This window comes from Scomber scombrus, chromosome 13 (genome assembly GCF_963691925.1).
Source record: "Scomber scombrus chromosome 13, fScoSco1.1, whole genome shotgun sequence".
NCBI lineage: Eukaryota > Metazoa > Chordata > Actinopteri > Scombriformes > Scombridae > Scomber > Scomber scombrus.
Genome location: NC_084982.1, coordinates 18,232,714 through 18,250,900, shown reverse-complemented (window position 1 = coordinate 18,250,900; position 18,187 = coordinate 18,232,714). Strand labels below are relative to the sequence as shown.

The following is an 18,187-nucleotide window of genomic DNA, read 5'->3' as shown; positions in this document are numbered from 1 at the left end:
TTGAGATAGTTTTGTTCAAAACAGCTTGTTTGGTATTGCGTTTTGCATTCCCACACTTCATTATGGCCACTGTGTCATTGCAATTAGTTTTGTACTTCTCTCAGGCAAAATGAATGTGTTGGGGTTTTTTTTTCAATCCACTCATTCTTCAACCTTTCTTTTTTGTATTGGCTAGTTTTGAACAGGCCATTTTAATTTATCAAGACACTATCAAGGATTTACTCCATACGGATCAAGATTTAATATGAAAAAGTATGGTTTGTTTGATTCCAAGGAAAAACAGTTGTTGGTATGTTATGACTACGCTACAGCTGAGCTACAGTGGCTACCTGATACATTGATTGATCAGAGCCCACTTTACATCAATACAACCCTGCATGAGTCACACAAATGCAAGGTCTGCTCTGTTCATTTCCAACGAGCTGTGATTTTCACCTGGGCCACTGGCCATTTAAGTCATTACACCCACACAAATCAATAGTGGCTGTTACCTGCTTGCAAGAACAGTATTTCACACAACCACCTACACACGAATACACACAAGCACTTTCAGAATTGTTGACAGTGAAGCTCAGTGAAGCTGCAACAGGGATTATGACTGACAAAAAGAGATTTGTGAACGTGACTGATGTAGCATGTCCCATAGCCTCCGCTGGTCTGTGCACTGTTCATTCTCCTTTATGTAACATGGCTAACATTGCGCTTATTAACACTGACATGCTGAGTTTTGACCATGCCTCCTCTCTCTCCAGCCTCCAACATCCCGTCCTGTCTCGCAGCCTGAAGGAGAGACCCCATCCCTTGCCCACCCTCCCCTGCTGCTAGCTTGCACCAGCATGGCAGACAGTCGACAGCCAGAAGACGGTGCCCCCCAGTGGGACCCATCAGGGGGGCAGGAACCCACTGGCACTCATGGAGCCAATGGTTACTCTTCCTCCACCTACAGGACCTGCCAGCCTGGTGGAGCCCACATGACTGCAGCATCTTACACTACCAGGGAGAACGGGTTCAATGGGGAGCTAAGTGGTGCTCCTGCTATAACTGCAGGTAAGATGTCTTTATAATTTCTCTGTTTTACTTGTCATCAGATGGGTTGTGTTGAGGAACAGAGATTTAATGGAATTTATAGAGGTCTGATGAAAGCCCCTTTTAGCCAGAACTTAGAGAGTCAAATTTTTGGGAATGTTATGCCTTTTTAGTAGTTTCAACAAGAGAGAGAAGTATAGCGAACAACATAAAACAAAGGACTCAAACTGTGGGCATTGTCATTTTTGGCTACTGCCTTAAACCCCTAGGCCACCAGGGCAACCCTAGAAAAATCCCTTCTGCTAAGTGCATTTGTGTTACAACTTTGTGAACACGGACTGGTACAGTGGTGATTCTCAAATGGAAAAGCAGTTAGTAAATGTGTTTTGAGTTCATGTGAAAGTTTGATGTTAGTCAGGGCAAATCAGATGGAGAGGAAATTCCAAACCAGAGTAGTGTTTTGGGATTTTGTCTGCTTGTATGTGTGTGCACATATGAGTGTGCAGTGTTTGCATATGCGTGGTTGTGTTTGAGAATATGAGCGCCCCTGTCAGCATTCTCTGTGACTTTTGTCGGTATAATGTTCATGTACAGTATGTGGAGGTTTGTGTGTCATTATATGATGTGGTCATATGTGAATTTGTTTGGATGATAGTGATGTGTATGTGGTGTTTTGATGTATGTTTGTCCTGTCGACTCTTGTGCGTGGGTTTGCAGCACTCTGCGTCCTTTTCAGAATCACATACTGTTATTAACAGTGCTATAATTAACACATAAAATCTGTTTCGCTACCCTTCAGCCCCCACCTCACCCTCCCTCACACCCTGGAGACAAGAACAATAAGGTACCATTGGTGTAACCATGGCAACAGCTCCCCTACAATTTATTTTGCCAGGGCTTTTGTTCTTTTCGCCTGTAGCTTGCCACAGACAAGGCCATTTTACATACACCGACAAGAGCCCAATTAACCTCCCATCTCCACACTATTAGGGGTTACCAGATTTGAACGCTGATAACAGTATTTTTGAATGTAGCTGCCAATTTTTATGCCCACAATGCCCATCTTAAGTTTTGAAGTATCATTGAATCTTGCTATTATCTTCAAACAGAAACAATAGTGCAAATGAATGAGCCAAATACATCTGCTTCCAGGAACATTTGACATTTCAAAGTTTTCTCAAGTGTTTATATCTTGAAAAAGAAATTTAATTATGCTTTATCATCACAAATTGGCTCTTGATTAAATGTAAGACTCAAGTCAAGCTGACTTTATTTAGAAAGTATGGAAGAAACAGCTGCTATTCAGAGATTATTTGTGAATGAATGAATGATTGATTTTAGTGTGATTTTTTACATGATCTCTCCCTCATAAAATTATCCAGACACATTAACAAACCAAACATTCAGCATGTTGATTATCTAACAGCACAATACACCAGCATCATCCAAACACAAACATAAACATAAACCACCCACAATTGACTTATGATTAGGTCTTATTTTTTTGTACTATAAATGACAAAAAAAACATATCTGACCTGCAGTAACTGGCTTGATTCCAGGTATAATGTTTTGTTTGCTCAGAAAAACTTTAATCTAATATTCACCACTAGAGAAAAGAAAAATCCTTGGGTATGAGGATAGGTCCCCATCACACCTCACCTTCATCATCTTTTATATTCCATTCAAATACAACTGACATGCAGATGATTCTGGTTGTATAATTGTTGTTGTTCCTGCAATATATGCAAATTTCTACCAGTGTCTCAAGTATCACCACAAAGTAGTGGTTGGGGTTCAGGAGGTTGAGCACATTGTTCACTTATCATCAAGTCAGTGGTTTGTCAAGGACCCACACCACAAAAACGGTGCTGTCCAAGTAGAAACACCATTCAGATATTAGCTCTCCAGCTAATGAGACGGCTAGCTGCCTCCATCAACCAGTATACATATCACAACAAAACACCCCCGCAAGGGCAAGTCACCCACTCCCAACCACACACACAGCTAAAACAATATTATTTCCCCAACAAAGGAACAGAAAAGCTGTGGAGCGATAACAGAGCATAATTTACCCCTTTTATATGTTCTGTTGATAGACTAAAAGTGGTAATAAACAGACATCTCACAACAAAACTGCAATGGAGTCTGACTGAGTAGGAGTGAGAGATGCTTTGCAGAAACACAGTGCAAAGCACAACGTCAGAGATCTTCTATGTTATTATGAGAAGTGTAAGCAAGGAAAAAGAAATCCCCTGCAGTAGTCTTGTGCTGCTGCTCGCTCAATGAACACAGGATGCTAACTGCAGCTCACTTAACGGCCACTGGTGTCACTAATGAGAATACATTTCTGATTAAATAACTTACCAGGACCATCCTCTTAAATATGATACACACTTTTAATGTCCAAGACTCTTATCACATTTCTTGCAAATCATTTCTCTCTAATAGAATAGAGAAGCTACCTTTTTGGCAAGTTGGTCTACATAATTAGCAACTCATGTTTGCCTTTTGCTCATTATTGGCACATATCAAAGACATGAGAGCTGTAAACAGCCTCCTTTCGACTTCAAAGTCATGGCTTAAAATTGATGTCAAGAAAACACAACCTTTTTCTCTGAGAGGGGCAATGCTTTAAAGACTAAGCCCTTTATTTAGAACTGGGGGTTGATTCTGGTAATATGCATGTCTGTGTGTTTGTGAGGCATCCTTAAATAAGTGTATTTCTGCAGTTTTAGTTGTAGCCACATCTGTTGTGAGAATGTCTTTAAAATCAGTTTACCAACAAATATCTCCACTCAACTTTTTTCATCATAAGCTGACATGATTAAAAAACAATGGCGGATAATGATGGACTGGTATACAACATAGACCAAACTGCACAAAATGAATCAGTTCCAAGTGAAAGCTGTCTTATTTATGATCAGTATATAGATACAACATTTTGTAAATTATCTGCATGAACACGACAGCAGCTGTGTAATCAAAGCTGTGTTTGTCTCCAGAGCATTTTGTCAGCATACATTAGCATAGCTCCAAGGCTGGAGCAAGGCCGGTATAAGTGGGGCAGGATGGGTGACAGAAGGGCTGATGCTAGCACTCAGTGAGCCTTTTCTCCCAGTGAAAAGCTCTTCAGACCCAACAAGAACTACTGAAGCACAAAATTACCCCCTTGACTTTCCTCAGACACAAAGTTGAAAAAGCCAGTCAGCCATGCTCAAAGTGGTCAAGAGAAAGAGATGGAGTGAGGAAGAGAGAAAGAAAGGGAGTGAGCGAGGTCATAGAAATAGAAAGAGTGCAAAACATTGTTCAGCTTATTCTAGAGAGTGGTAGGTATGTTGAATTGACTGATGTCTATGTTATTGAGCAGATGTAAGTATCTGGGCAAGAAGCCTCCATCTCATCAGCGTAAATCAGTATATGTGGCTGCAGCAGAGGGGAGAAATGACACACAGAAATGGACAATTTCAAAAATATTTTAGATTTTCAATCACTGCAGAATTTTACTTTACATTACTTTAGCACAAAATGCAAATCTAAGCTCATTTTAACAAAAAAAGTAAACACTTAAATATGTCATAAAACTAATACAAAAGACAAAACAGTTTTTATTATCAGCTGGTATAATTTACTGTCTTAAGTTGACATTTTTTTGCATGTTTATTTAATTTGGGTTGGTTGTTTTTTTTTGGTATTTTATGGTATTTATATAGTCCAAAATGAGAAATTATTACAATGCCTCAGTGGGGCTTAAAGTAATTTGATCAAGTACAACGTTTTAATGAGAGAGTCTGACTTGCCGAAATCAATATGCAAATGTGTTACATCTTTCAGTACTGCTACAATGTATACATGACTTTTCAGTAAGTCTTCTTTGTGTTATCATGAATCTTTTTTTTCTTTTTTCCCCACAATTTGTTAATGGTCTTCATTAAAATTTCTTTAAGACATACTGACAAAACTGTCAGTCAGTACTATAATTTTTTTGCTAATGTCATAAATGCCAGGTTAGCTGTCTTTGTCTGGAGTCATGAGACATTTGAAAAGCATGTTGAACAGGGAGATCTTACCAGTACTTTAGATAATGTCTATTGAAAACACTTGAATAGTTGTATTGAAGAATTATTCCCTCAGCAGAAATGGTGCCACTACATGTTCATATTTTATTGAATTGTCATTCCAACCATATCCACATAAAAATACACATGCAGCAGAATGAGATGTTGCCAAGTAATACATAGAAGAGATAAGGAAATCTAAAACATTAGACATGTAAAAGTAAATGCACAGTAAGTGCAGAAAACCAGAACTAAGTTAGGTCAAATAGGGTGCAAATGGCTGAGTAATTCAGGAGATATTATGTGGAACAATGTTCACTCCGTTCTTCCATTCGGGTCACTGAATGGTATACCTGAGCAATGAGGCATCAGTTTCTCTTCTCAAACGTTCAGTTTCTTCAACCCATTGAATTTGTCCTCTTAGTGGAGGTGAAATTGACTGTATTTATGATCACTGCTATGATAATCAGATGTCTGACCTTGATGCAGTGAATGCTGGCTGTCAGACTCAAGATTTTCACAGGTGGATATGCCAATGCAGATTATGTAATTTATTGCACAGGGACACCTCTGCTGTGATGTGGGATTATGTGGCATGAGCATTATGATACAATAGACAAAACATGCACTGTACGATAAGAACATTTCCAGATCTGTAATAATGAAGTCATAATTACAAGGAAAACATTTTCAAAATTTTCTCCCATAAAATAAGACCTTGTTTGTGTTTCACTGACGAGCAAACTGTTGTGGTAATGCCAAAATTAGCTATCACATGCTATTCCCTCTTTTGTCCTGTCTTCTAGACATTCCAGATATGTGTTTCAATGAATCATAAAATTCATGCCACAGATTTTAAACAGCTGTTTTGAAAATGAAAATTCTGAATAATCCCTTACCTAACACCAGTTTGTTGTTGTTGTATTTTTATTATTTCATCCTTAGTGAGTACCATTAAGTACCACTGAGTTTATGGTTTAATGTGATTTAAATTGAAAAAAAAATAAGTAAAAGTTTAGGAAATCTTGGACTGGCTTTATGAGATTCCCTCTGATTTATATTATGTGTCATATATCAAGTATATGCAGTATATTTGTTATAGTATTCAGCCATGTCACACAGCAATCATATTGGAGGCTACAGACACAAAGGCTGAATCAGCTACGACATGTTGCTGGAATCTGAATTACATTGGGACCCAAGTCACTGGCCCACCAGTCTGTTGCTATGGCGACCACTGTCTTTATCCATTTCGGTTGCCGACTGGTATCATACGAAGCAGCACTCCTGCTCTCTCTGTGCCCCCTCAGTCTTGCTGTGTGTGTGTCTGCGCGTGTGTGTGTGTGTGTGTGTGTGTGTGTGGCTTTCTGGCTGTGTGTTGACTCTGGTCTACCAGTCGTAGTCTCTGCTCAGAGACGGAGCGTTCTCAGCTTCAGTCTGCCTGTCATACAGGTAATAAATGCTTTTACTTCACTGTCCTTGTCTAGGTATGTTATTATTTTTGTATATTGATGTAGATCCACAGATATGATGTAACCTTTCTGTATATCAAAGCAGCTATTTGAGTATATGATTTATTCTCCTGCCAAAGCCAGTGAAAGCCAGACTGTTATTTCATTTGACATCACTCTGTCAGAGAAATGCTGAGACAACCAGACCAGACTAGTTTTCATCACTGTCATAGCTTTGTGGATGCGACAAGGTCATTTTTTTCAGTGCAATTGCTTTGTGAATATGCATGTCTGTGTATTTGCTGTAAGACTGTAAATCCATGGGTTCTCACTGAGCCTCAAGTACGCTTCATGTTGCTTTTACATGATTTTTTTAACTGTATGTCTGGAAGAGACTGCCTTTTTATGTTTATTTTTTATGTACAAAGCCAGATTCAGTTTTTTTTTTTTTAACATTATATAGTTAACATTTTCAAGAGTGTTTTTAACATTACAGTACTTTTGACAGTTTTAGGCATGTGGTGTTATAATTGACTAACTTATTGAGAACAAATTTTGGCAGATGTTGCATTGCTCCAATGTCACAATCCTTTTTCAATTGAACACCAAATTAAAGTCTGTGTAAAGTAAGAATAAATATGTCTTCTGAGTTTGACATACCACAGAAAAGTGTGTTGTTAACCACCCTGCCAAATTTGAATGATTAAAAAAATTGCCAAATATATGAAATTAGGCTTCAAAGTTGTGTAAAAACCAGCCTCTTTCTCTGCTCTCAAACGCTGTGGGAGTGCCCGCCGAGTTCGCTGAAACCCCACCCCCTACCAAGTGTCACCTGTCAATCAAAGTCACCACTCTACCAGAAACATGGAGCTACGTCTGGGAGCTTTCTGCTGCTAACTCAGCTGCTAGACCGGTGGATAGCTCAGCTGCTAGATCAGCTAACTGGCTAACTGTAGACTGTAATAGTAGTAGTGTGCGCTGAATGTATTTATACCACTACAGCAGCAGTGGCGGGTTTATGCCATTTTCAGACCCGCCCACTAAATCCTGAACACAGAAATGTTGAAACACAGTTTGTGAAGCCTAGCTCCACAATTCAAATCTAAATGGTTGAAATGCTTTTCACACCTTTTTTAGAAATACATTCATGACTTATATAATGTGTTTAGAAGAAAATGTCTGAATTCTCTTTACACGGTCTTTAAGGGATATACTGTATGTATGAAAAAATATTTTAAATTAAAAAAAAAGGACTCTGATGTCACTGTTTCTGTAACCTCCAATCCAAAATCCAGTTATCACATTTCATCCTGAAGGTGACATGAATGTGAACATGGCAATCCATCCAATAGTTATTGAGATGTTTCACTAAAAAATGACAAATTTCAACTACTTTGTGGCAGTAAAGGAGGAATCGAGTTAACTTAAAATAAAACTAATGAGCACTGTAACAAAAAGCAAAGAGAACATCATATCATTCAAGTTCACATTGTCATGTGTCTTACCCATGGATAGCAGATGATGACTAACATTTTAACAGTCTTTAGTCTCAAGGGATTGTGCCTAAAGACTGTGTTTTAGGCTATTTTAGGTAACTAGTTTTTAAGCTAATTTACGTAAGGAGCACAAGTCAGCAGAGTTATTTAGCCCATGAGATGTAAGATTCAGGGTTTGTTTTAGTTGTTTGACATTACAACCATTGAATATGTTCCTCCAGTTTTAAAAGAAAGGGTCTTGCCTGAACCCTTAAATAGGTAGTGTACATTTATTCCACTTTGCTATTGAAAATGGGAAATGGCTGCTTTGAGTTGGTGAGTGGGTGTTAAGTGTGAAGTGTTCCCGGAAGAAGCGTGCATGTGTGTGTGCCTGTATGTGTAATTTTGTGTATATGCCTCCAGCCTGTTTGTGTTGATGTGTGGGTGATGTTGGATAGAAAAAGGTCCTGAAACAGCAGCAGTAAAACCATTACATTGGCACCCAACCCCACATAACCACTGTTACCATGCAGATGAAGGTTGAGTATAGTCACACTCTGCATGAAATGCAATATTTAAACTGTTTCCTACAGACAGATGTAAGCTTTAATGCAGACACTATTAGAGAACTTGAGTGACCTGGGGGTATTCCAGAAAGCGGGTTATGTGAAAACTCATAGTAAGTTAACCCTGAGATGAGGGAAACTCTGTGATATCCGTTCCAGAAAGAGAGGTAACTGAAACTCTGAGTCAGTCACCATGGTAACTGACTCTGTGAACATAACCTGCTCGCTGGCACGTTTTCTTTAAGAAACCCTGAGTTTCTACCTGTCTCCTCCCATCTGAAGCAAGCTGACAGACATGGGTTGTCCGTTTCTTCGCAATCCAATAGATATCGAGGCAGAATTAATTCGCAATGCCTTATGTCGGGAGATGTACTCAGGGCTCAATTGGATGTGGTTTCATTCCGAGATGAATATCTGTTAGAACAGTATCACTGTTCATTACACTCAATCATTTCTTAACATTCTCCGGCCATATCTGCCTTCTTGTTAATCTAATTTTTAGGAAGTATTTTATTTAATATTCATGTACACATCGTCACATGTTAGTCTTATAATCAATGACTCCAATATGTGTAATATGTAAAATTGTGTTAAATAAAAGTGTTAAAATAGTGTAAAATGTTAATCTACTAAGCAGGATATTAGACAAGAGGACATATGTGTTAAACAGCTTTCTGTTTGAGGTTTAAATTACCACATGTTGAAATAGCCACTGAATTAATATTTACTTTGTTTAATAGCCTACGTCAAATATGAATAAAATCAAAGCGAGGTACAATCATAGCCCAGCAAAATGTGCCTTACTTTTCTGAATTATGTTTTTTTATTTCATTTTTAGCTGCTTCCAAATACGTTACACCACTTTTTCACCTGTATGCTACAATTTTAAGTGAGGTAGGTTAAGTCAGTGGAGTGGTGCATTAAAACTTAAGCATTGACTCGGGCAGCAGTTTTCTCCCATGCCGCTTCTCCCTCGTTAGCGTCTGCAGCGGTGTTACTTTTTGTGAAATATATGATCATATTCGCCACAGGCCTGCAGGGGGAGCTCCAGTTACAGTGAGGTGACGTAACTCAAGCTTTTTTTCTCAGTAGTTGCCATGGTGAATCAAGGTATCGGGGCTCCATTGATGATGGCTTTGTATAGTGGTCGCGCAAGCGCCAAACTCAAGGTAAACATACTCAGAGTTGATTTACCTAATTCAGATCAGCTGTTCTGGATCCGGATACTCAGAGTTTCCCATCTCAGAGTAAGTCAACTCAGAGTTCTGGGTTAGACTCAGAGTTTGTTGAACCTCCTACCTGGAATACCCCCCTTTTGACCCTGTTTTGCCCTAAAGTGATAAGAGAGCATTGTTGTTTGTCCTGTTTCTACATTAAAAACATACACAAACTATCATCATATATTTACTTTGTTCTTTAAGATTCACTCACTGTGCACCTTTCCTACAGTGCTGTCCTTGTTTAGCACCCGCTTCCCACCAGTGCCAGACAGTGTTGACAGTCTCTTTCTAACTGTTAACACTAGTTTCGTGATGAAGAGCGTGAATGTAATATTACTTCAATTTTCTTGCAAGAGGCTGAATTCAGCTGGTGTGTGGTTGTTCAGCGTCCACTGCAGTCAGTCAGACAGCTGAAAATATTTACAAGCAACAAACTTTTCAGCTCAGGTCATATTTAATAGTTTTAGTTGTACAGGGTATATTCTCAGGCAGACCTAATGGATACTTTATTGTATTAATTTCTTTACTGATGAATGCAGGTTTAACAGACACTCTCAAGGTCTATTAACTTTCTCAGTTTTTGACTTTCTTTGGTTCTACATATTATAGAGGAAAATGTAATTTCAGTACTCCTCCACTTTTGTTTATCACAATTCCCCTACAGTCCCCTGTCTCCCCTTCACCCACCCTCACTGGAGATGAAAAATTGCTAATAGTCGTATGTATCCCCCCGCACATTTTAAACCCTCCCTGTTGAAGCAGCAGTTATGAAATAAAGGGAGGAAAAAAGGAAAATGAAGCAGAAAGGAAAAAAAGAAGCATTTAATAGTATACTCTGGTGGTAAGACCATTCCATTTCCCAAAGAATTTACTTATCAGTTCATATCTGATCTTTTCCACTTTAGACAAATTAACCACTGTGCAGAACTTTGAAATGTATGAGTTGGGCAGAGAAAGAGCTTGTTTGGGTCCTTTCAATAGATACTTTCTCACCTTTTCTCTGTGAAGTCTACACCTGGCTCGTGTTCCCATGCAGCCCTTGTTTTGGTCATTTAACATTCAAGTGTTAAAAGCCAATTGTAGATTAGCTAATTTTTAAAATGGAACTCACATCAAAGTCTGCCAACTTGGTATTGTGTACCTCAGTTCCAGGGTCAGTATAATATTTCTAAATCCAGCATCTTCAGAAACAGAATAGCGTATGTCCTTATGTGCTTAGTGCTTCTATGATCAAAATAGTACAGAAATGAAGACTGTAATTAATAAGATGTTCTCTCCCCAGTCTGATCCAGGTTGCATTTTTTCATGGTAACACTTACAGCCTTCACCAGAAGCCCTGGCATCTCTGCACTTGATTTTTTGCACAATTCAGCTCCCCCACATTGGCTTTCATCTCAGGTTTTGAGTGACATGAAAAAGAAAATACAGTGAAATAAAATGGATTGTAGATGAGAGAGAGTTATTTCTTGTTTGAACAAATTTGTTTGACATTGGTGTATCCCGTGAAAGTTGACTGAGCAACATGTCGTCTTCCAGCAACACTCCCACTTCACATTCTCTCTAATTTCACAGTTATTTCACAAATTTAAAGCTTGAAAACCAATATAGCCAAAGCGTCTGTTCACTTTATTTTCCCAGTTAACTTCCCATTCCTGGGATTTGAACCAACTTTCCATCCTAAGCCACTGCTGGTAAATATTTTCATAATATCTTAAGCTTAATTGTCCTTCTGTGTGTGTCTGTTTGTATTTGTGTTCAGAGCAAGTGTCAGCTCGGATCGTGCAGGAAGTGACAGCAGAGGCGGTGGCGGTGCTTAAGGGAGAACAGGAGACTCAAAGGCTGCCATCAGGTTTGCCACATGCACATATAATTCACAAGTGCTGCACAGTGACAGTCACGGTGGACATGGTTCGTCCTTCCAACTTCATTACCTATATCTATATATAGGGTATAGTAAATGGATTGGTTGCAGAGGCCTCTAGCCAGCTGGCACTATTCAAGAGTTAACAAGTTACGCCCTGGAGAGGTCACCATGAAAACAAAACTACAGGCAATTTAGAGTCACCATTTCTCTTAACCTGCATGTCTTTGGACTGTGGAAAGAAACGTGAGCGCCCATTCATACTGTTATTCAAAATGTGTACCCTTAATTTTAAATGGAATAAAATGGCCAACACAGAGAAGAGCAAATTGTCATTAAAAATGTTGTGTTTTTTTTTAAATCACTAACCCATTATTGTCAGCTTGAAAATACCACCTAAATGCCAATAATGCATTATTTATATGTATGTAACTAACAGACCAGTATAATTTAAAACATATTATTTAGGGGCTTGGAGTTCCAGTGGTAAGTAATTAAGTAAATATAGAAAAAGAAAGCAAAATTAGATCTAACTGGCAATGTTTGGTCTTTGGCTAATGTTCTTCACGACAAGGTTGAAAAGGCTGAGTCATCCTCTTTCATTTTAAGCTGAATACTTCTTAATTGTTGATCGAGTCTTAACTGTACCTGAAGAGTCATTCATTTTATACAGATGAAATGCAGGAACTCATGCACACTATGTACAAAATGTGATTTATATAACTGTTCCTTTCCTTTTTCTATCCTTTTTTGTAGTTGAAGACACCACCAATTTGCCTCCTTCCCCTCCTCCCTCCCCTGCTGCAGAGCACTTTGGTCCTCTGGAACAAGGTAGGCCAAGAATGTTATAAGCGTATAGGAGAGTAAGTGTCTAATGGATGAGAGTGTGGTTTCATTCTTTCCCATGACTGTAGCTTCTGGAGTTTTGTCATCGCCAACACACTGGGGTGGTGACGTGGTTTGGCTCTGGGGTTATTCTTTAATCCTCCCCCCTGTGGGCCTTGCCCCACCTCCAAGGGGCAAACCAAACATTGGTACCCCTTCAAGAAACCTGTACATAGCAGAGTTGCTAAAAGTAGGAACATGTTCTCCATCTTTCACACATCGATTTCTTCTGAAATCCAGCTCACTCCTCCTCATCGTACATCTGGCACAGATACACAGATTTGTATCTTCATCATCATCATCATCATCATCATCATCATCATCATCACCACCACCATCATCATTTATCTCTAAAAGAAAGAACTACATGACCACCATGTTTCAACAAGTGCACTCTTTTTTAATCATTCTTTTCTTCCATTGCCCTTTCTAACCTCCATACTTTGCTGTCTTCTCACACACTAATATGACAGCCAATTTAGGTGACCCTCCAACTTCTCGTTATTTGTCTGTTTGGTTGTTTTTTGTCTTAAGTTTTTCAACGTCTGATCATAGTGTTGTGTTTTCTTGTCATTGTCTACTGCCAGTCTTTTCTGTATGTGTCAGGCTGTGGCAACAGATCAGAGTTTTAGCTCTATAAACATTACTTGAAGACAGAGCTGCCCTTAAGCTAAAGTCAAATGATCTACTTGCTATATAAAACTGATGCCTGGAAGAAAAATAAGGTATAAAATGTATAATACTCATAATAATAAATAAATATAATACATTTGCCAATTTGTAAGCTTACCTTGTTGGCCATCCAGGCTTAAACTAAGCACACCAGCATATATCTGTGTGTGTGTGTGTGTGTGTGTGTGTGTGTGTGTGTGTGTTTGTGTGTGTGTGTGTGTGTGTGTGTGTGTGTGTGTGTGTGTGTGTGTGTGTGTGTGTGTGTGTGTGTGTGTGTGTGTGTGTGTGTGTGTGTGTGTGTGTGTGTGTGTGTGTGTGTGTGTGTGTGTTAACTAGCATTCTGACCTTATAATATTATGAATGCCATGCTCATAAATTACAGGTACATTTTTTTTTTTTTACCTAAAATCTACAACAGAAATTACTTTTCAATTTTGCCAGTTAACACTGTGATACAGTGTGTCTCTTCAGGTTTAACTCCAACATTTTTGTTTAAGTAGTGCTATTATTTTTGTGCAGCTGCCTGCAAGAAATGGTTGTACAGTGTTACTAAAACGTCCGTCTGCTTCATGCTTGGCCTTTGTCCTTTTGTCTGCTCAGACTGCAATGGTTCTGTGTAATTAAGAGAGTCTGTAGGTGGGCCAGCCATGTATCAACCACGATTGTATTTTGTTAATACTGTATTGGCTTGTACAGTATTAAAAGTAAGGACTGATGTCATACAGGTTTATTTTTGTGCAACAAGATGACAGCTGTTCTGTGTTCTTGACCAGATGCAGAGGTAAAGAGGTTTAGTTGTATATCTGGTGTTTTATTGTACTCGTGGCCATGATTCATATTGTACTCTAGCATGTAGGTACAGAGAGGTTCGGTCATCTGAGGACTGTAGAAGTTGTGTTCCTTAGTAATTAATATGACCTTTTGAGCTACACTAGTTTTTTCATTTGTTTCAAAGTGAAAATTGGATTGTCTCAGAGTATGGCTGGCCCCTAAAGCTTGGTCACCTTTGAGTTGCTTGTCACTGTCTTCTTGTCAGTGTCCTGTGTGTGATATGTTTCTCTTACTTTCAATCACATTTTGTCTCCTTCTTGCATTCCCCCTTTCTGGTGACTCTTTATTTTTGTTATCTATTTTTTAATTTGTATTTTTTTTTTCTCTCTCCTCCATTTCTCTCTCTTTTTACTACAGAAAATGTCCATTTTGATTAGTTGCTTAAGGGTTTGTAACTAAATATAATTTCCAACTGAGGAATTAACCCTAACAATAATAATAAATAAATAAATAAATAAATAATGATAACGATGATGATTATGATGATGATGATGATGATGACGGTGATAATAATAATAGTAATTAAAATAATATTAATAATAATTATAATACACGTGAATTGTTCAAAAGGCCCTACTGTTAAAAGAAAGAAATACATTCAATATATTTCCCATTTAGGACAACTTTTTTTTATGTGTTGCACAATTTAATCCTGCCTATTAACAATGCCAAAATGCCAAAAGCCATCTAATGCACAAATTATGCACATGCATATGGTGCCCAAATCATTTCATGTGAACTGCTATGAAAAGTTTTTGAGTTCAAGAAAAATCAAATATTCAAATGATGGGAATAAACTTACAAAGCCTTTATGTTCAGTTGCCATCCTATCAGTGTTTTCAAAGAAAACATGGATGACTCAATATTAGGCTAAATCAACTATAAGATGGACATTCTTTGGTGTGTTCCATTTTTTTCTTGTTTCCTTTTTCTTCCTTTTCCTTTATCCTTTTCTTCTTCTTCACTCACTTTTTCAGTCTGTGTGTCCAGATATCCCTGCAGTTCTTCTCCTTGTGTCTGTCTTGTTTGTAGATGTAGGGGATGAGGAGGAGGCAGGTCCTCTCCGCCGCTTCCAAAATTCACGGGAGAGGTGCAAGTTCCTCGCCCCCTCCATCTCAGTTTCCGTGCCCGAGGACGACCCCTACCACTCCGACGAGGAGTACTATGAGCACCCCTTGTTCAGCCCAGAGTGGACGCACTCGGGCTCTCGCCCCACAGGGCAGGCTGTGGCCTTTAGACAGATTGAAGGTGAACCACGCATGGTTCCTCTTTGCCATTTCCCCCCTCCATCTCCTCTCTCTTCTTCCTTTCCTTTCTCTTTTTAACACCAATTTCTTCTGTGATTTGACCTCCCTTCATCCCTACCCCTTCCGTTCCTCAGTCCGTCAGTTCGTCTCTTCGTCCGTCTTTGTGTGTCCTTGTGTTGTTTGTTTGCTCATAATCTGAGTAATTTCATATATATTTAAAAGTCTTTTTTTCTTTTATTTCACCCAAAGCCATTGCTACCTGTGGTTGCCATGCTGTTAAGTTCAACACATAGTAGGGATGTCTCTAAAGTATAAGAATATTTTTTTATCGTGATTGCCTCAGTGGACCTTATAAAATATAGTTCTCATCAGTGAGACCACAAGGTTGACTCCTGGGACATGGTCCAAATATCCATCAATATCTCAGAGATACTGTGCACGACCTCCATGCACATATTTGTCCATGCCAGTCATTTTTCAGAGTTGTGTTTTGGTTTGTTATCCAAGACTACTACCTCACCTCTTAAATTATGCTGTACTACTGTATGTCAAACCCTCTACACTGATGTCTGGTTAAACAGCCTCTGTAGCGCACCTGTAACTTCAACACACTGCAAAGAACCCTCTAGACTAAATTATTTTATTGTATGCAGAAATACAAGATACAGGTTTCATTTAAAACCATGTTTGCTCAAATACATAGTCAAAATCCAGGGTCTCAGTGTATTTACACTTCGGCTGCATAAAGACACAGAATAGCTTATTATGTTGTGGGCCTCTTTCAGTCCATTATCATTAAAATAAATCATTTGCCAGGGCAGTTTCAGCAGCAGATTAGAGTTTCATCCATACCTCTGTCTGCTCCCAAAACATAATCCATCTTCTCTCCACACTCAAACACAACTCATAACATTGATGTTGTTGAGATTGGAAAGCACAAAAGCAAAAGTAGTCTTTGAAAATGCGATGGTACTTAATTAAAGATGAAATACCCATAGGAAAAAAGTAGTATAAAGGCACAAACAACTGACAGAGGAAGGCACTTTGCTTTTTACTGGACTGGACTTCAGCTCTTCATACTGGCCTTCTGTAAATAGTCAGGAATTTCAGTGCTGTGAACAGATGTTCTTCTACATTAGTTTGGCCATGAAGTCTTACTGCTTCATTTATGTTTCCATTTTCCTTAAACAACCTCAGTCATCACTGATGGTAGTTCAATCTGGGCTGCAGGTATGGTGTAAGCGAGAGAAAGGTAGAGGAGGAAATGGTCATTTATTTTCTCACAGGGGTTCTTATACAGCAAATATTGATAAGAATACAATAGATATTGAGAAATAAAATAAAAAGCTATTTTTTTCACATGCTGGGTACACAAAACACCAAAAATATAAAAAGAAAGCATACAGACATAATGAATATCTACTCACATGCAACACACTGTACGTACTGTATGTGTGTATATGTGTGAACAGACAAACTATTCAGATCATCTCTTCCGAGAGCTGAAAGTGTCCCATCATAAGTTGTGTTTTCACATAACCCAAGTCTGTGTTGCCTGTAGTCTTAATGTGTCCCCCTCTCACCCTGTTTTTGAGAAGAAGAGACCATCGAGGCTCTTACAGCTGAATACGAGGAGGAGGTGGAAGAGGAGGAGGAGGAGGAGGAGAGTGCAGAGGCAGCAGAGTCCGAGGCAGCTCTTGATGAGCAGCAGTGGAGCGGGGAAGAGCCCGAACTGGACAGCCCGCAAGCTGAGCCCTTAGAGCAGGCAGAAGCCATAGACGAGGCCCAGGACCTAGCCCTGGAGCTATCTGAGGCAGCTAGTTCTGCTACAGAACGCTCTATGGACAGAGAGGAGGAGGAAGCAGAGGGTGAGGAGAGCCCTGAGACAGGTGTGTCCTGCCCTCTGCTCTCCCTGCCTGCATGTTACTGCATTGTCCACTGTATAAGATCGCCAGATGTGTCAAAACGAGCCCATAAGCATATAACATAAGCATTACTCAGGTGGAATGGCAAATAATTCTCCCTGTGCTCTGCTGTGGCTGCAAGGCAACACAGGCTTGTTGGTGAAAGAGTCACTTTCTTTTAACTTGGCCTAGTTTTATTGTATGTGATCTTTGCGCTTGTGTTTTCCTTTTCTTGCTGTGGTTTTCGGGGCCGGCCGTTTCGTATTGGTATTATGACGTGAAAGTGTTGCTGAACGTAACAGTGCTTTTTATCATCAGCTATAAGCATACAGGTCTCTCATCATGTTGGCTTGGCACTGGTATGCCAGTGCTGCTCTTTTTTTTAAAACCATAAATCACACTTAGTAAACATGGATCACTCATTATTTTCACAATACTTTTTTAAGAATTTGCAGGGGATTTCATGTTGGCTGTCTCATGTTCAGTGTGGTACAGTTGTTGGTAGAACCATGTTTCATCCAGTGTTTTATTTTCTCAGTTAGATGCCAATTCATCTGAGTTTTCTTTTGTTTTTGTCACAGTTGGCTGGTGACCACATGCATATGGCATTTCTTTGTCATTCACCAGCAATGTTCTTCTATATTTGTACTAATATTATTTTATATGAAAGTCCTTATTAAGACCCAAATTCATCTTGATCTTAAAGGTTCTATATGTAACGATTACAAAACTATTTGTATTAATTTTTTAATTTTTTGTAATTGCCAGCGAGTGAATGGTTATTAACGTAAAAATTAGATATTACCTGATATTGTGTTTATCGGCCTGTAACCCGGCTGTATGAAAATCCAACGAATGTGACGTTACTGCGTGCTCCCAGGTGCCTTGCCTCTCTCACACTGATGTAACCAGCATAACATAACACAACAATAATGGGGATATCCAAGTAGAAACATCCTGCAGATGTTAGCTCCCCAGCTAATGAGACGGC

At 39.0% G+C, this 18,187-nt stretch overlaps 1 protein-coding gene across 1 annotated transcript in view; it reads left to right on the top strand.

The window, feature by feature from the left end:
• Window positions 1-836: 836 nt before the first annotated feature.
• Window positions 837-18,187, top strand: part of map2 (microtubule-associated protein 2) — a 46,592-nt gene continuing 29,241 nt past the window's right edge. Inside the window, exons 1-5 of the mRNA XM_062431577.1 lie at window positions 837-1,047; window positions 11,556-11,645; window positions 12,414-12,488; window positions 15,078-15,293; window positions 16,891-17,181. Of these exons, the coding sequence (XP_062287561.1) occupies window positions 837-1,047; window positions 11,556-11,645; window positions 12,414-12,488; window positions 15,078-15,293; window positions 16,891-17,181 (883 nt within the window). The remainder of the gene's footprint in view (window positions 1,048-11,555; window positions 11,646-12,413; window positions 12,489-15,077; window positions 15,294-16,890; window positions 17,182-18,187) is intronic.